This window comes from Orbicella faveolata, unplaced genomic scaffold (assembly GCF_042242905.1).
Source record: "Orbicella faveolata isolate gen_17 unplaced genomic scaffold, um_ofav_v1 contig_13, whole genome shotgun sequence".
Classification (NCBI taxonomy): domain Eukaryota; kingdom Metazoa; phylum Cnidaria; class Anthozoa; order Scleractinia; family Merulinidae; genus Orbicella; species Orbicella faveolata.
Window position 1 is genome coordinate 10,028,299 of NW_028301540.1, and position 19,202 is coordinate 10,047,500.

General features: G+C 41.0%; 3 protein-coding genes across 4 annotated transcripts in view; 1 reads left to right on the plus strand and 2 right to left on the minus strand.

Annotated features, from left to right (window-relative positions):
• Window positions 1–2,290: 2,290 nt before the first annotated feature.
• Window positions 2,291–7,750, minus strand: LOC149114906 (uncharacterized). The gene is made up of 9 exons (XM_089284566.1): window positions 7,400–7,750; window positions 6,929–7,126; window positions 6,328–6,651; window positions 5,845–5,985; window positions 5,241–5,438; window positions 4,624–4,764; window positions 4,080–4,403; window positions 2,948–3,723; window positions 2,291–2,514 (listed from the first exon to the last, which is right to left on the minus strand). Exons 1-9 carry the CDS (start codon window positions 7,748–7,750, stop codon window positions 2,388–2,390), a joined length of 2,580 nt encoding a protein of 859 aa, XP_089140692.1. The 3' UTR covers window positions 2,291–2,387.
• A 3,164-nt stretch (window positions 7,751–10,914) lies between these two features.
• LOC110055169 (mitochondrial carnitine/acylcarnitine carrier protein-like) overlaps window positions 10,915–19,202 on the minus strand; it is a 17,633-nt gene continuing 9,345 nt past the window's right edge. For both annotated transcript variants that reach the window (XM_089284568.1, XM_089284567.1), the window contains 7 exons: window positions 15,967–16,087; window positions 15,305–15,377; window positions 14,536–14,576; window positions 14,314–14,382; window positions 13,670–13,719; window positions 13,453–13,527; window positions 10,915–12,743 (listed from right to left, as the gene is read on the minus strand). In XM_089284568.1, the coding sequence (XP_089140694.1) occupies window positions 12,684–12,743; window positions 13,453–13,527; window positions 13,670–13,719; window positions 14,314–14,382; window positions 14,536–14,576; window positions 15,305–15,377; window positions 15,967–16,087 (489 nt within the window). In that variant the 3' untranslated portion in view covers window positions 10,915–12,683. The remainder of the gene's footprint in view (window positions 12,744–13,452; window positions 13,528–13,669; window positions 13,720–14,313; window positions 14,383–14,535; window positions 14,577–15,304; window positions 15,378–15,966; window positions 16,088–19,202) is intronic.
• Window positions 16,659–19,202, plus strand: part of LOC110055168 (uncharacterized) — a 7,206-nt gene continuing 4,662 nt past the window's right edge. The window contains exons 1-2 of the mRNA XM_089284569.1: window positions 16,659–16,731; window positions 17,945–19,202. The exon at window positions 17,945–19,202 is cut by the window's right edge and continues 229 nt beyond it. Of these exons, the coding sequence (XP_089140695.1) occupies window positions 17,978–19,202 (1,225 nt within the window). The 5' untranslated portion in view covers window positions 16,659–16,731; window positions 17,945–17,977. The remainder of the gene's footprint in view (window positions 16,732–17,944) is intronic.

Below are 19,202 nucleotides of genomic sequence, written 5' to 3' on the forward strand. Positions count from 1 at the left end.
CATAGAAAGAGAGGTAAAATAACAATAACAATAATAATAGCAATAACGATAACAATAACAATAACAATAACAATGACAATGACAATGACAATGACAATGACAATAATAATAATAATAATAATAATAATAATAACAATACCGCAATAATGAGAACGAGAAGAAGCCCCTTTACGCGAGGAGGGTTTTGGATATCGAACAAGGAACTTTTACACCCCTTATTTTCACGTCAACAGGCGGCATGGGAAACGAGTGCCTGCAATACCATTCCAGACTGGCGCAGCTGATCTCCATCAAGAAAGGAGAACATTATGCTAAAACAATCTCCTGGATAAGAGCAAGGACATCCTTCGCTTTACTAAGATCCGCACTAATCTGCCTAAGAGGTTCAAGAGCTAGAAGGAAAGCCTTTTGTGACTTTAAGAACATTGATATTGACGTTGAAACCCAGGAGGGAGCCATTATGTAAACACTGTTGAAATAGGTTTTAATAGTTTATTTCTTTTATTTACTTTTACCTTGTAATATACCGATATTGACGTTGAAACCCAGGAGGGAGCCATTATGTAAACACTGTTGAAATAGGTTTGCACAGTGCACAGTAGTAGCAAATAGTAGCAAATAGTGGTAAATCGCGTTAAATAGGGTACCCAGTATCTCGCAGTCAACCTCGCAGCAACGTAGGATGGGATTTTCCCGCTAAAAAGCACAGACGCTTATCAGGACAAAAGGTGTTTCTAAACGTAATTTCTTCTGTTTTAACCGCTACAGAAGAGTAAATACGTCTTTATTAGGTTATCCTTGTGTTTTCTGTTTTCTTAATGTCGGCGATGGACAGCCCTAGCCTGAGTTCGGAGAAGAAAAGGTAATAAATTCACTGAAATTCTGTTGCCTATTCGGATAATTAATTAACGCAGGATATTAGATCTAAAGCGGTGACCGTTAACGACTGTTCGTCACTATTCGCCATTTTTCGCGACTGTTCGCCACTATTCGCACTATTGAAGACTATTCGCACTTTTCGGGACCCCAAAACTCGGTGCATCTTGAAAGGGTGTCTGGAAAACCCGAATAGCGAATAGCGAACAGTCGCGAATAGCGAATAGTCCCGCCATCTTGACGCCACTATTCGCACTATCTGAGACTATAACCACTATTCGGGTGCGTATAGTCTCAGAAATTCGCACTTTTCGCACTATTTGCCACTATTTGCCACTATTTGCCACTATTTGCCACTATTTGCCACTATTTGCCACTATTTGCCACTATTTGCCACTATTTGCCACTATTTGCCACTATTTGCCACTATTTGCCACTATTTGCCACTATTTGCCACTATTTGCCACTATTTGCCACTATTTGCCACTATTCGAGACTGTTCGCCACTATTCGCACTATTCGAGACTATTCGCACTATTCGCACTATTCGCTATTCGCTATTCGGATTTTCTAGACAACCCATCTTGAAACACAAGTGTCTTTGTTGCTGATCAGCCGATCTCTGAACGAACGCCATGAAAGGAAGAACTTTTTCTTTTAATAATATTTTGATTTTACTAGATTGAGACTGTTTATAGAGGTCATTGAGTATGCAAACTTTCAATGTAACTTTTTTTGTGAACGTTTTTGTTTTTCACGCAATTTGAGTGCGTTCAACACTCACACATTCAGGCATTGCTTAATTTTTTTCGGGCAAAAAGGTCTCCGCCCCCCCCCCCCCCCCCCAAGTCCGAAGGTGCCCGTACGCCATGTGGTACAAAACAAGGTACCCGGATGTAAATCCCAAACGAACTCAGCTGACTTGATAAGCTAGGCAAGCAGAGATTAACCAATTGAAAACTTAAGACAAATGGAATAATCTTTAGCAACAGCTAACCTTAGACCTATCTGGGGGAGGTAGAAGTCAAGGTCGCAAGAACGACACAAACATGTACGCAGGTGAACTTCCGAACACAGAGTTCTAGAGTGAAACGCTTCCAAGTTAATTAAAGTAAACGGAAGGTATGAAAAACGCAAAAGAGTTTGCATGGATTAGAAAGACAGACACTATTAGATATGTTTTTTGGAAAATCTTCTATCTCGTTCCCATAGCCCTTTTCGCTTCTCCTAGCCGGCGGGGCCGAAGGGCTCCTTCCGTCTCGTGCAAAGGCCCCGCTGGCTAAGAGAAGCGAAAAGGGTTATGGGAACGAGAACGTTTCTCACCGGTACTACGCGCAATTTCCATAACCAGGCCGTTCGCGTTTTTACGATAGGTCTTTCCTTGATAACTAGTCATAAAAACAACCGGATGAAAAAAGAAGTTTTATTTGCAAAATGTACACTTGTGTCATTATTGCAGAAATGAAACATGTATGTCACAAATCCATGGCTTCATAAATCATTCATAGAAGTCACCAGTCGTTTTTCTTCTTTCGTCGTTTCTTTTTTGGTTTCGGTCGCCATGGTTTCGGTTGAGCTGCTAGTTCCAGTTCCCTTAAGCGCTCGCGTTCTTCCTCTTGCTGACGTTGACGCTGCAATCTGCAAAACAGAAAACAACACGACACTTAGTTTAAAGAGAGATTGAAGAGTACAAAGGTCGCGAGAGAGGCACATATCTCATTCAATTATGTTCGCAATGGAATGAACGTTTCTTTGGGAACTAGTGGGGTCTCTACTTTGACATGAGAAGACGTTCTTTGCTTCCACTAACTGCCTAACGGAGAACTTTGCAATCCATTCAGAGTCTTTCGGAACTTTTTTCGGGCTCAGAATCTAAATTCAAATCGATTGGTTTTGGTTTTACTCACATAGTATAGTAGAGTATACTATAGTATAGTATAGTATAGTATAGTATAGTATAGTATAGTATAGTATAGTATAGTATAGTATAGTATAGTAATGCAAAATCAATTGGCTTACGACACTCAAGTGGAGACAGCTCTATGCTATTATGCCATCATGCTATTTTTACCTCAGTAGTCCGATGATTTCCTTGATGAAACAAGCCATGAGGTACAAATCAACCGCACAAAAATTGATCATCCAGAAGACGATCAACACGTCAAACGTGTCCTGCCAGCTCCAGTTTGTCAACACGTGGACTGTGATGCCAGATGCCAGGGAAAAGTTTTCAAGATCCTTAAAACGTGCCGTAACATCGCGTAACTTCTCCGTGACAATTAACGTGTTACCATGGGAGCGGCCCAACTGTTTTGTTTCCAGCAGCTTCTCCAATTCGGTGCCTTTGTTCTCAGAGGAATTGACTTTGTCAGAGTTCTTGTTCTCTACAGTAGAGGATGAAGTTTCATTTTCCAGGAAATCCAAAACTCTGTTTTCGTTGTCCATGCAGCTTGATTTCCCTGATTTCTTTAGCCAGCGACACCCAGTGTTTACCTTGGAAGGATTGTCCACAATCATTGACCAGGCATGCTCAATTTTACTTTCAGATGGGTTGTTTTGGCTCTCGAAGGACTTTTTCCCGTTTCGATTGTCTGTGAGATTTGCAGGCATCGTTTTTTCGTCGTTCTCCGAGGAGGCGTTTTCTGGCAGTCGATTCCACTCATAATCTCTGGACATGCGCATCACTAATGGAACATGAGACGTTTCTTTGGACTCGTTGGTCTTGGCAGTGCCAGTGCCATCTGTAATAGCGGGTTTTGAATTCGCAGGAATGCTGCTGCTTTCGGACACTTTCTTCTCAGGGGCGTCTTCAGGAGTAGGTCGGAGATATTTTTCCGGATCCTCACACTGACAAAGCAAAGAAAAACAATTATATTTGGTAAGTCTTGCGCGCACCTAGTATCATCAACTCTCTTCGTACTGCGCGCACCTAATGGAAGTAACTCAAAATTAAATTTTAATTATATCCTTCCTTCCAACTTTGTGGACTGCACGTGGTACACTGCACGGGGTTCCTCGCCTGTTAATGGACTGTTCATTTTTTAATTCCAAAATGCTGCTCGAACAAGTGCTGTACTCAAGACTGCGCATGCTCCTGGGACGGGAAGAAGGAAGACTTTCACAACGAAGTTGTGACCAATCAGGACTGAATGTTAATCTTAGTCGTCAAATATTACAAAATTCCTAGATAACCGTCAACTTACTCCGTATCCTGGACAAGGAGAATCCATTGCACTCTTTGTAACTGATCTCCAATTGAAGCAGTTTTGGTTTACGCCCTTTGGCAACTCTTTCCATCCGAACACTTTATTAATTCCGTCATGCAAGATATTCCATGCTTTACGACACCAGATCAACCATATATGACTGCTGCTTGCTGGAAGTACTTTGCTTTGATCGAGTTGTTTATCTGAGAGGAGCTTGGGACGAGGAATTGTACGTTTGCCAGTCGAACTGCCATGTGGGTAATTTGCACCAGTATTTTGAAGAGAATCATTTGGCGTGAGCTGTTCTTTTGACACATTGATCTGCGAAACACGAGTTAAAAATTAAGTATTAATTTCGTGGCACCAATAAATATGGCAATTAACAGTGTTATAGTCTAGTTTTTCGCCATTTAATGTCTTGTTATTTCAGTGGTTCGCTGTTCTCAACTATTTTACTCCAATTAAGTAACACGGGCCCGGGATTATTCAAATGATTAAGTTAAAATCTTGTTTAACTAACACGACATCTCTGCCCACTTACCTTGTTTCGATGATCCTCATCTTGCCGTGTTCCGTTATCGGTAGGTTTTGGAATGAGATCTATTCCTTGACCTGACTCATCTCTCTTTGTGCTATCGGTGCTTCGGTTTCCATCTGACAAGCTGCTGTGAAATCCCTTTTGCTGTAACAGAGATCAAATGTCTTCATTACTTTTGGGTTGATTTTGCGACTCACTTCATTATCAACTGGAATAGCGGGGTTTTTAGTTCACAGCTGTTCCAGGACTGCTGTTCAGGTCGGTCACTTTCCTCATAGGAATGGTGCACGTTTTCAACTCCAGGGACGTCCCTAGTAAGAAACTGACCGATAAGCGAAATAAACCTGGGGTATTCTAACTCAATCAAGGACTGGTAGAGCAATGAAAGAACTATTTTAATCTTAATTCGCAGTTTCGTTTTCTGAGTGAGGACTGGGGTAAGACAGGGGAAACTGAGAGAAACTCCTCCTTATCTCCCCTGTCCTTCCCGAGGAATTCCACCTCCGAAAAGACTTTTTAAATAGCTAACGTAGCCCGGCGCTGTTCAATGATTTAATTTAAAGTCTTGTAGAACCAGAAGGTTATAAGCTTGTAAAACTTATCTATCTCTGCGCACTTACTTCATTTGGATCATTTCCATGTTGCAGTATTTTGTTATCGTTTTCCGAAGCAATGTCTGTGGAAGACCAATTTCGATCATCATCTGTAACAAGCGCGGCGTCTGGTATAATGTTATCCATTCGTTGACGTAGTTGGTCAGTCGTTATGTTAGCGTAGCTTTGGTTTCCATTTGACGAGCTGCTGTGATATTCAATCTCCTGTAAGACAGACGACATGTTTTTATTACTTGTGGCCGGCCACATTTTGAAAGTCACATCATCTGAAATAGTGGGCTTTAATCTCACAGCTGATCCAGCACTGCTGTACATTGTGGCAAGGGTCACTTTTTTGTAGGAATGTTGCTAGCTTTAAACACTAGGGACGATCAAGAAGAAAGTGACGGGCACGCGAAAAACCCTTGGGATATTTTGTCTAATACACTGGGCGCAGAATGTCGCTGCATCAGGCCTGGGTTTTAAAAGGGAGGATACGGGAAATGATGTTTTCCCCCTAGCTCCCCCACCCCCTCATCGTCCAATTAGTTTCCTCAGTTTTGAATTTCTAAAGTATTTGCATTTTGACAATGAGAAATGCATTAAAAGGATCCTCATTTATTGCACTTACCTCATTCCGATCATTTCCGTGTTGCAGTGTTTCGTTGTGGTTCTCTGAGGAAATGTCGTCTGGTGACTGATAGCAATCTTTCTCGTTACTAGCAGCGCTTTGGTTTACAGCAGCAGCGTGACTGGTGTGATATTCCTTTCGCTATAAAGCAAAAGCAAAGTATTGGCCGATTAAATTTTTTAGAGTCACCTCATAGTCATCTTGAATAGCGCTCTTTGAGCGAACTTCTGTAATAGCCGGTCACTTTCTTCATAGGAATGCAGCTGGTGAGGTCATGTTTTTAAAACACCAGCAGGGTTCCTACGAAAAAGGTTACCGACGGACAAAGTGTCCCCGGGATATTTTGCTGATTCGCTTACTGGTAAAGCAAAGGAATGATATTTCAATTTTCAATAGACGTTCTATTTCCTGGGTGACATATTAACGATTCCTGTTCTTATGACAACCATAACGAAACGACGTGCAAGATAATTGTCAACTTACTCCGTATCCTGAACAAGGAGAATCCATTGCACTCCTTGTAACTGATCTCCAATCGAAGGAATTTTGGCTTATGCCCTTTGGCAACTCTTTCCATCCGAATACATTAATAATCTCGTCAGACAAGATATTCCGTGTTTTACGAGTCCAGATCAACCAGATAGCAATGCTGCTTGCTGGAAGTACCTTGCTTTGAGCGAGTTGTTTATCTGGGCGGGGTTTGAGATGAGGAATTGGACGTTTGCCGGTCGAATTGCCATGTGGGTAATTTGCACCAGTATTTTGGAGTGAAACATGTAGCTTACGATGTTCCTTTGACTGTTTAATCTGCAAAACACGAAATAAAACAAGCATTAATTTTGCCCGCAATCATAAAGCGAATAGCACAGTCTTAGCTATTTTAATCTTATTTAGCAGTTTCATTTTCTGAGTAAGGACTGGGGTAAAACAGTGGGAATTTCCCTTTATCTCCCCTGCCGTTTCCAAGGAATTGCACTTTCGAAAAGACTTTTAAATAGCTAAGATGGCCCGGGATTGTTCAAGTCTTGTAGAGCTCAGAGTATATAATACTTGAAACACTTGTTGCGTATCTCAGCGAACTTACATCATTTGAATCATTTCCATGTTGCAGTATTTTGTTATCGTTTTCTGAAACAATGTCCTCTGGAGACCAATTTTGATCACCATCTTTAACAAGCATGGCATCAGGAATAATGTGATTCATTTGCTGACGTAGTTGTTCTGTTGTCATGCTAGCTTTGCTTTGGTTTCCATTTGACGAGCTGCTGTGATATTCAATCTCCTGTAAGACAGACGACATGTTTTTATTACTTGTGGCCGGCCAAATTTTGAGAGTCACCTCATCTGAAATAGTGGGCTTTAATCTCACAGCTGATCCACGACTGCCGGTGTAATCGCGGTCGCTTTCTTCGTAGAAGTGTTGCCAGTTTTCAACACTAAGAACGTTCCTAGAGTGGACGACATGCTAAACACCCCTTGGGTATTTTGTCTTATCCTGAAAACTTGGTGATGAGGCTGTGAGGAAACAACATTTAGAAAATAACCGTCAACTTACTCCGAATCCTGGACAAGGAGAATCCATTGCACTCCTTGTAACTGATCTCCAATCGAAGGAATTTTGGTTTATGCCCTTTGGCAACTCTTTCCATCCGAGCACATGAAAAATCTCGTCAGACAAGATATTCCATGTTTTACCAGGCCAGATCAACCAGATAGGACTGTTGCTTGCTGGAAATACCTTGCTTTGAACAAGCTTTTTATCTGGGAGGGGCTTTGAAAGTTTGCCAGTTGAACTGCCATGTGGGTAATTTGCGCCAGTATTTTGAAGAGAAACATTACCATTTAGCTTGCAATGTTCCTTTGACAGTTTAGTCTGCAAAATATGCACAAGCCAAAAATTAAGCATGAATTTTGTCGCACGAATAAAGAAAATAACAGTCTCTCAGTCTACTTTCTCGTTACAATCATACAAGCAAATGTAATATCCTTGCGCGCTTTTTTTCTTGTTGTCTTGTTATTTCAGTTCTTCACTGTTCTCAACTCTTTAACGCAATTAAAGTAACTCATCTAGACCCGGATTATTGAAATGATTTATTTAATCTTGTATAACCATTTAATATCTTTGCCTACTTACCTTGTCTAGATGACCCCGATGTTGCTGTGTTGCGATATCGGTCAAATATGTAACAAGATCCATTCCCTGACTTGACTCGTCTGTCTTTGTACTAGCGGTGATTTCGTTTCCATTGGACATCTTGCTGTGATATCCCTTCTGCTGCAACAGAAGCCATATGTTTTCTTTACTTTATGAGTTGATATTTGTGAGTTACTTCATTACCATGAAAGAGTGGGCTTTTATAGCTTACAGCTGAGCCGGGAGTGCTGTAATTGTGGTCGCGGTCACATTATTCATACGAATGTTACTAGTGTTCAAATGTAGGAAAGTCCCTGGGAAGAAAGAGACCGATACGCGAAATACCCCCGAGATATTTATATAATTCACTCACCGCAGAAAATCGTTTTGTCACCGTTCACATTCTAAGTATTCTCCCCCTAACTCCTCCCCCCCCCCCCCATCTTCCAACTTGTTACCCCAGTAATTAAATTTTCAACAGTATCTGGACTAGAATTAAAAGGATCCAAATTTGTTTCACTTACTTCGTTTCGATCATCTCCGTGTTGCAGTGTTTTGTCGTTTTCTGAAGAAATGCCTTCTGGCCGAAGATAGCGATCTTTCCTTGTACTAGCGGTGCTTTGGTTTATAGCGGCAACAGGGCTAGTGTGAAATTCCTTCTGTCATGAAGCAAAAAATGTAATTTTTCAATATTGGTGGGTCACATTTTTTTTAGAGTCACCTCATAGTCATCCTGAATAGCGGACTTTGAACACACAGCTGACCCAAAATTGCTGGTATGGCCGATCACTTTCTTCAAAGGTATGCTGCCGGTGTTTTTAAAACACCTCAAAGATAGCAAAGAAGAAAGTTACCGACAGAAGAAATGCCCCTGGGGTATTTTGCTTGACGCGCTAACTGGTAAAGTAAAAGGAAGATATTTTATTTCTAAGTAGTCGTTTTATTTCCTGATTGGCGAACCTGGAATTTAATACGAGGAATTTGAAGGAAAGTGCCACTCCTCCCTTTCCCCTCCCCTAATCCGTGCACCCGTCCATTCCCGTCTTGTGCATCTCCAAAGTAAAAGTTTAGTGTATTACTATTCATGGCGCTAGAATAATAATATATAAACACAAAATAATAAATTCCTAAAAAAAAAAGGGCCAAGGGATAATCTGTAAAAGAGTCCAGGACCCAGTATAGAAACAGATCATCGAATCGCTTAGAAGTACATATTATATCCAAGTCTTAAAAGTATTTGTACCAGGGGAATAAAACAATCTATCTAAAACATCCAGGTGTTCATGTTTTAAACCGTACGCAATATTTTGCTTTACTTGTATCTCGGTGTACTTACTTCGTTTCGAATGGCTGCAAATGGTTGTGTTGTGTCTACACTGTTTCTGCCTTGGACGAAATTCTCTTTCAAAGTCACCATTAGTTCTCCCAACTCTATAGCCGTTACATCGATTTCAAGAACAGCCTCGCGGTGACTGAGATTTCTGGAAGTGATAATCCTTGGACGGAATGGGCCCTGTGTGTCTTCAACGACGTGGACGCCTTAGGTAAATTAAATGAAACAAGATTCTAAATAAGGACGCCCAATTGTAAGTTGGAAAGCGCGTTCAAGTTGGAAGTTACTCTTCGTTTAAAAAAGATTAAAAGAGACCGCGACAATTCTAAATATCGAGTCCAAATAAATAATTGCGTTTGTGGACTCCACAGTTGCATTCTTTTTTTTTTATATCAGTTCAAAAGAAAAGATAGCCATAAAACGCTCGTCCTAGGTTAGCTTCTGATTCCTCCTTGAAAAACCAGGCCCATGTAAGGAAACGAAGTCATTTTAGAGCATAACAAAGCCTGATTTTGAGAACAGATATGCGCGCACAAGCGCAAGTCAAGAGTCACTACATATTCAACAATTAGAAACGCAAGGGCAAAAAAAAAAAAAAAAGAAACAAAAACGATTTTTTTTCCATGCGCAAGCCCTCGTTCCTACGCGCTTGTATTTATCTCCTGCACCAGCGGGTATGCTTACCCTTGTGCGTACGAATCTTATAGTAAAAGTCCAGCAATAAAAAACAGAAAACCAAAAAAGCGGGAAACATGTCGCTTCAGTAAAACCGTTTGACAAGCGCCAGCGCGCTCTGGAATGATTACGTCAGGAACGATGTCATAGCAACCAGAAAATAAACAAACCGGACTTCTATAACTCAGGCCTCAGTGATCGCCCCAAAAGGATCAAGTTTCGATCAAGCACTTTTCTTAAGGTAAATTGAAACTAAAACATTGTCGGGAACATGGCATCACATGTACATATTGGTTTGGTGATTTTGACCGGGAGACAATCAGTAAAATGTATTAAAATGGCCAAATTTTAGCACGCGCATAGATCCTTTCTTGGCGCGCAAGCGTCATTGAAAAAGTAAATGATTCCTTTTAAAGTGATAGGCAATACTTACCCTTCGTATTGGTGTTTCCTGAAGCGGACATGAATCCCAACAAAGTTAGGATTAAAAAAACGCAAACCCAAGAAGCTTTCATGATCCTGTAATAACTCTTTTCTGCTGATGAACGCGACACGGCAGAACCCGTTTCGCGACGCAGAGCGAAGTAAAGAAAAAAGTTGACGTCATAGAGACAACACAGTCATTCGAAGTCTTGAGCGCGCGCCCTGAATAACATAGCTCGTGACAACCTTCAAAAAAAGATATGGGCTTCGATTTTTTTGCGTGGTGTCTGAACGTTTTATTTCTTTTCCATTATGAACTTCTTGAAAACGCACGAAATGTATACACAGTGAGTTTGCCGGAATACCGTCTCTTTGTTATAAACGTTACTATACATAATTGGAGTCGTTTCACAGTAAACTCAAACTCAACACCTTGGTCACACTTACAAATAGCCAACTGATCTATCTCCTACCAGTTGGGCCTTTTTTATTTAAAAAATTCAAATTATTTGGGTCTGATATTTATTTCCATTTTGGCAGCTTTCTACCCTAACGTACACACTAATTTCTGACCACACTAATGCGTTTTCCTTTGAAAACGTACACTTTTTGATGCGCGTTTGCCTACCGTCCACACTAAAACTACCTAAAACACCGACGAACACGAAAATTGAAAAGTTTTAAAAAGTGGAGTCTTTTGAAAACGCTTCGTTTCTAGTGTGGACAGCTGAAAACGGAGGCTTTTGGAAACAGCGACGAAAAAGGCGTGACATACCGTCGCTTCCATCGGCTTTCTCGGGCGTTCTACTGTGAAAACGCATCGGAAAGTGTGCGTTTTCGAATGAAACGCAATAGTGTGAACAGGTGAATACCAAACGAAAACGCAAGTGTGGGTGAAAATATTTTGCTTCTTTTAGGTTGAGAAGAAAATGGTTACTTTTAAAAACGCATTAGAGTGGTCGGAAAACTCCAGAAAACTCCACAAGGATCATCTACGAATGTGCCGTAACGTTCGCGTTTTCGGAAGCCTTCGCTTTGGCTATCCACACTAATCCGACGGGGTCCCGTTTTCAAATGTTCTACGCTGAACAGCATTTTGAAAGATGTACGCTTTTCATGAAAATCAGAAGCGTTTTCTATCGTAAAAGGCCCCATCCACACTACGCCGGAGAAAATTGAAAACGCAACATAATTAATCACTGGTAATTTTGGATCTGTGTTTGAAAAAAAACTCGTACAGGGAAATCATATAATTATCGTGATGTTATCGTTTTCGAAAGGCTCCGTTTTCAAAATGTTTTCCGTCCACACTAAAACGCAAAGACGGCGTTTTCAAATTCCTCCGGTTTGAAGAGTGTTTTTGAAAAGCTCCCGTTCTCGTGACGGATTAGTGTGGACTGTAGGCCTAATTGTAGAAATAAAGCTGCGCGTTCAAATTTCTCCGGCGTAGTGCGGACGGTAAGCGAGAACGCATAAAAAAGAATGCGTTTTCAAATGTAAATGTATCAGTAGACAGCAGGAGAGGTGCAAGACTTGCAAAAAGAAAACAAAGTTCACATCAAATTACACACGCACATGAGTCATGTCAGCGGATTGCGAAGTTCATTTTCCTTAAAATACGCATGGCATAATTGTTTTCTCTCGACACTAAATCACCGGCCCTGGCCCTGATGCAAATATATAGTTACGCTGGTACAAAAACAAACAACAAAAATAATAAAAGACAACATCTGCTTATATGTAAGAAGACAGCACTGGCATCCTAAAACACAAAGACAAAGGAGTGAGCCTTCATTATGGATCCCAGTCCTCTCTTTCTCTTACTACGCAAAATAATAAGAGCTCTGGAGATAAGAATGACAAGTTACAGAAACAAATAGCCCATATTTTGGTCATTGAATGCGTCTGTTTCAAAACGAGACCAAACGCTTTCGTTTGAAAACGAAGCAATAGGACGAGCCTTTTGAGATGCGGTAGCTATACTATAGCAGCCTTTTTCAAACAAAGCGTTTTTGCACATATCGGTTTTCGAAGCAGTTCCTGGTATACCTGCGTTGCCAGAACAAATTGTATTTTCAACATAGAAATTCTCCTTCCTCGTCCGCATATTCGATATAATACTTAATAGGAGAATTTGATTATATATCACAGTAATGTCCGTTTGTGATAAGTGTAGTTCTTCTCACAACTAGCATGACTGATTTTGTCTGACATCTCCAGGAGAAACTGGAAGGTGATTACGTTCAACTGACTATATACAGATCTCTCAGCTCTTTACTCTGGTGAAATCCAGCTGAAGAACTTCATTGCGATTTCGTAACCAAGGAAAACTCCCTAACGAAAGAAGAAATAAAAAAGTCACATAAAGTAGCACAGATAAGTAATGTAAGTAAGGTTAAGTCTTCGTTGGGCCAAGAGGCCTACATTACCACAGCTTATCCCGGTTTCGGTAGCATGAAGCGACTAGGAGTATTTCTTCTCCCCCTTGGGATGGTAACCCATCGCAGGGTTATCCGCAATCATTAAATTCGCCGTTACCCAACCTGGATGGAGATCGAGAGGAAAGGTGAGAGAAAGTTGTCTTGTCCAGGAATACAACGTAGTGACCTCGGCCAGGGCTCGAGCTGAGACCGCTTGATCCGGAGACGAGCTCGCTAACCATGAGGTCACCGCGTCTCTCCAGTACGGGAAGATGTATCGACGTAATGGTTAGAACGCACCTCACGCGGTCCGAGTTCCAGCCGTGGCCGAGCCGAGGTTACCAAGTTGCGTTTCTCTGGAGAGACATTTCACTTTCACAGTGCTTATCCTTAAATAGGTACCAGAGAATTAAATCTTGGGGGGAGGGGTTAACGCTTCGATGGACGAGCGTGCCATCCAGTGAGGAGTAAAACCGACTGATGGAGACTTCTTGCCACGAAAACAGGAGATAAATGCCGCCAGCGTCTTAATGAAAGTCCCGGATGTGTCCCCGAATTCTGGGTGAATGGCCTGATGGACCACCGACTACAAATGAAATCTACACCCATAGATCTTCACTCACTGCGTTTGCCGGGAAAGCGCGTATCATGACAGGAACTACTCCTTTAAAGAGACCAGTCACGCCTTCCTGCTTCACCTGGAAGCAAGGGTAAAAAACAATGGAGTTAAAAATGATTGAACTTCAGTGAGACAAAGAACTTTTTCCGTTGGCTCATCGACAACTAGTTGGCGATTTAGGTTGAATTCGTTTCTGAGTATCGTAGAGTAACGATACTTACTAATTGTCTGAAAGCATCTCTGACTCCTCTTGGATAAGTTCCTTCTGGAGCTACAAAGGAGAGACAGAAGCTGGTAAGAATGTCACACTTTTTCCAAGATGGTGGACCAAACTAAGGTGCAGATTTTTCGTTTTACGTCAACGCTTGTAGGATTGCAAGTGTTAACAAAACGGAAACCGACAAATGCAAGAGGCAAAGAAAGTAAAAAAACCGGATCATCACGGAACACTCTGGATTAAGTCTATAAGTAATCTTCACCCAGTTTAGGTTATAATCTATTTAATCACAGTTTGCCTCTCTATATATTTTCAATAAGTACTCCAGTTTGCTTGTGGTTAGTTCCACTCCTTTCTTCTTACGCTTAGTTCCACCCCGGTTTGCTTGAGTTTGTCTGTATATACATTCGATAACATGTACTCAAATTTCCTTGCAGTTAGTTCCGGCCCATTCCAGTTGACTTGCGGTTAGTTCCACTCTTATCTCCTGTTTGCATGCGGTTAGCTTTCATTTGTTGGAAAGGGTAGCACGGCCGCATGCATTGTTTATACTTCTACTCATCGCTATGTAGGATCCGGCACGTTCCAGATTCTATTGATAGCCGACCCGCACTCGCAGCTGAGTTTGCAGCACCTTTAGCAGCTTACCTATTTGAACACGTGACTTCAGCACGTCGGCGGGAAGAGTGCAAGCCCAGCACGCCATACCAGTGATGCCTAATATGGTAACAGAGTACGTCATTCAAATTCATTCAACTGGTTTCTCGACTTTTATACAAATTATACAAATTCCACGACATCACTTTTACGGTAATTACTCAAATTTTTGGAGTTGGTCCACTGATAAAGAGAAAACTCAACTCAACGTACCTCCAGCAATGAATATTCTTAGAGGGTTTAGATGTTCCCGACTAATAACAAAAAAAAAAATAAGAATTCAAGTTGTTAGAAATCAGAAAAAGCGCCATTCCTTCAAAATTCGTATACTGGTTTCTTGATCGTCCAGGAATAAGGGATTCCTGTAATCTCGTTCGCAGATCTTCCCCATCTCGTTGACTCGACTTAGACTACGGGCAGTCGATTTTCGTATACTCCGCGTATATTGAAAAGTTGAAATTACGCAAATTAGGGAAAGAAACGAGAAGGGAATGAGGCGAGACAGCAGAAAAACCTTTTCGCGCCCGCGCTTCTTGCCGCATAATCGTTCTCCTTTTGTTTGCATTGGTGTATGCGTGTCATACGCATGCGTGTCAATTGTATTCGCGTCATACGCTAGGAAACGAAAGACTGAAGAGAGAGTATCTTTTTTAACGTGCAACGATACGATACGATACTTAATTTAACGTGGAGTTACGCTTAGCTAATCAGCTAGTTTACAGGTAATCCACGGCCCTAGCATATTCTAAAAATTAAGACTAAAAATGTACAATAATTGATCGTATAAAACTATAAATGAACTAAAAATCTAGAGAATCAAATTAACATAAATTCCGATATCAGTCAAACTTAAGCGATCGAATTTTGTTGTTCACTTCATTAGTGCCTACTTTAGTTCAACCAAAAAAATGACATTATCAATTGTTCCTATATTAAACAATGATTTAAACTGTATACAAATAAACATCTGTATTTAACAAACCTTTCGCCATCTAAAGTGAGTTTGCTAAGTACCCACTCATAACAGAAGAAATAAATACCCATGCCTGGTATATCTGCAATATAACACAGATCAAAATATATAACAAAGCAAAGCAAAGAAAAATCTCGTTCCCAGAAGCCTTTTGGTTAGCACCGAATAATCGAGGCCTCTGGGAGAAATCGGAAGGTGAGCCAGCATAAGGAACAGCGGCTACTTTCTCTACGCATGTTCAGAAACCGTTATTGAACTTAAACGCATTTGCACAATCAAACCAGAACTAGGATTCGTAGAGTTTTCGGTCACCGCTGACCGTAAACGGACGGTGAGTAACAAAGAACTACATGCTTTTTGTCTTATATATTCGTATCTCATTTCCATCTCAATCTCTTCTCCTTACCGCGAGGATCAGTCGCTTTTTCCTCTTTAGCCTTTGAACAGACTCCGGCTTGAGGGGTCTAACCGCGGCTGAAAGGGTTGGGAAGGACCTGGCTGAGAGTGAAATGGCCTAGGGAAAAATGGGGTGGGGGGCTGGGGCGTCGTCTTCCCTCCTCTCTCTTCTTTCCGCTTTCCTCCCGCTTTCCCTTCGCCATCCTAGACTAGAGAACTTATTCAGGCTATTTTCTCGTAAAAGTAAAGTGTTTAATCAGACATTTAGCTCTCACCTCTGAGTAGCGTAGCGCAAGTCCCTCTGTACAAAGATCGTATTCCTTTCTCCGTGTACAGTTGTTTTGCGCAGTTCAGGGGCCCTTTGTACTTTCTTTCCCCTCCTGAACTTTGTTGAACCTGCACAGGAAAATCACACAGTATGCGGTCAATAAATCTAGTTTTCTTTTCAAACCTTCATCGGAAGAATGTAAAAGAGAAGAGGTATGCTTTATTTAATTTGATCTTGCTGTTAGCCTGTTGCTGTTTATCATTCTTATTTGTCAGCTGTCTTTTTCTAGCGAGTGTCCACAAAGTTCAAGCTTAGGACTATTCCTTTTTATTAACAACTGGATCATTGGATAATACAATTCAAGAGTTTTCACTGGCTTAGCCATCATGGTATATTTAACAATTATTATATACCATGCACTTCAAATATGGTAAGCGCACACGCAGTTCAGTGGGGTCGTTTATAATTTTTATTTTATTTTAATTTTCTGTATGTTGGGAGCATTTTTTTTTTTAAATATTTCACTCGTGCTTGTTGAATGAGATGATTATGGCTAACTCGGTGCTGTGTGCCTCGTTCGATGCGCCTCCCTCTTCGGCTATCTATCAAAACCATGTGATCCCTGGGCTCCCTGAGGTCCCCTGGGGCTCCCGCTGGGGTGTCTGTTGCCTGGCCTCATACCCAGGATTCTCTCGGCGATTGAAAAGTTGATCAATTTCCTGACAACTTTGGACTGAGTGGCAAGCTGCCGGGCAAATATTTGGCTATATGCGTAAGTACATTTGCGTATTTGACATATTAACATATATGCAAGCTAAATACTTTTATAAGTATGTATCACACGAGTGAATAGGGCTTTATACCTCCGAGCAGCCGAAGAGAAGCAAAATGGCTTCCGAGTTCGCTTCGGTTACCGAAGAGGAAATTATTGTACTTTAATTTGACAGCTGCTGTGACACTAGCCAAAACACTTGATAACATGTTTACAGCATGTTATCACGTATATATTAGACGAAAACAACAGTCTTTATTCTCAGTCTGCATTTAGTACCTACAATGTAGACTGCAATCTGCAGTCAGCAGTTTGTATCCAGTCTGTAGTCTGCATTCTGCATTTTGCACTGACCGTGTTTCTGTTTCCTTTTAATTTAAGAAACTGTGAAGCTCCTGTTTCATCTTATTTACAAGAGGGGGTTTCGCCTAAGTACATGTATATAAGCTTAAGGTTCCCCTACCCCTTGCAAAAATAATGTAGATTGTTTTCAGTTATGGCCTGGCCATGGCGCCTTAAGGTAATTTCCCTGAAATAAAACTGCACGTAGACTTTTGTTCAAACTTTGTCAAATGAATATTTATCATACGAGAACTTTAATTATAAAATAAAAGACGGGGGTGCCCGTGCTCGTTAAGGAGGAGTGAGGCATTGAAAATGTCCCATTTTAGCCTTATTTAATGCTTATTACAAGAACGCATTCCAAGTTATTGTAAGCTCTTTGTGAGCCCAGACTCATGAAAACACGCCTCAAACTATAGTCAATACTTGTGTCAGACACAAATAAACTTTTTAAGTTTGATGTTGACAGACAGCTGAATCCTTGTTAAAATATTGGAACCAAATTGCTTGCCACGGCTATCTAACTGCAAAATACATGTAGACTACAGTGCAGCTGCTATTTTCCTTATTTATTCATTTTTCAACCATAGAAATCAGATCAGTCTTTTCTCATGCAAAGCTAATGAAAAGTTGATTAAAACAACTGGAAATTGGGGTGCCCAAGCTCGTTAGTGAGCTATAGCCATTTTTCAACTGACAGAACTCAATATCAAGGCAAGTCCGCCATGTTTTCAATGTGCGCATGCACGAACGCGTGCTAATGATGCTATAAATTATGCGCAGTAAGGTTGCGCAACGCAATACTGGGGACCTTAAATGAAGCCCCTTGAAGTAACCACACTAACAACAGTAACTACTTTTCTTTGTGCAGGTAAAATAACAATTGTATAGAATTTGGGTAACAATGAACATCTCGAGCACATCCCGTTCAGTTGAACAGCTTCTGGCTGAAACACTTGACTTCCCTGCTAAAGAAATTGGTGGTGGATTCAAGACTGTTGGTGATCTTGCGAGTCCTGAGAAGTATTTATACTGGCAATTTCCTGATTGGAAGTTTGGCAACAAGACTTTGATGGTTCCATCTGCATACATGCCTTCTGAGCTGGACTATACCATTTCTAGAGATGGCAAATATGTTCACGAGGATGATTCCAACGTAAGAGGAATGCAAGGTGAGAAACTAGTTTATGATCGTCTCCAACACGTTGGCAGAGCAAAGAACACGGGCATGTTTGTTATTCATGGATTTCAGCTCAAAGACATCAGCAGATGGAACGAAAGATGTAAAAGGGAGAGTATAGAAGGTGTTGTACCTAAGATACCAGAACGAACAGGAGAAAGTGACTTCATAATTTTTCATCACACAAAGGGTGTTATTTTGATTGAGGTTAAAAATTTGAAGGAATCAGATACCAACATCCAGGAACTGGCCAATTTTCCACCTACAGAAAATCCCACGGAAACTAAGGGAACCAAGGCTGCTGGATACAGCAATGACAAAAAGGAAACTCCAACAAAGAAAGAGGAAGTGCTATTCAAGAAGGATGCTGAGATTGATAAGGCAAAAGATGAACTGAATAAAAGTACAAAAGTTGTGAAGGCTTTTGTTGAAACAAATTCAAGCTGCAGTAAACAATCTGATGAGTTGGAGCCATTTCCAATAGTTATGTTCATTGCACTTCCATCAACAAGAAAAGGTACCAAACACACACACATGGAAGAAACGTTATTCATATATGAAGAAGACCTTAGAACTCCAGAAAGCTTTTCACAATGGTGGACTGATAACATCGAAACACTTCCCTTGATGGCCACCACCCTAGAGACCACAAAGGCTTACACACTGGCCTTATCTAGAATGTTGGCTGTGCGACATTTAGGTCCTGTCACAGAGTCTGAATACACAGCAAACACAAGTTACATCTTAGGCAGTTTCAAGCATCTGGATAACTGGGCAAAACGCTTCCGCAGGATAAGGGAAATTGAACACCCCCATCTCTTCCGTTGGTGCAAAGACATGTCTCAACTGGACCTTCCAGCTACAAAAGTGTTGAAAGAAGAAGCCTTTGATGCCCTAAGAAGTGTCAACATTATTGCTGCTGAAGCAAACCTTACAAAGGTTCTCAATA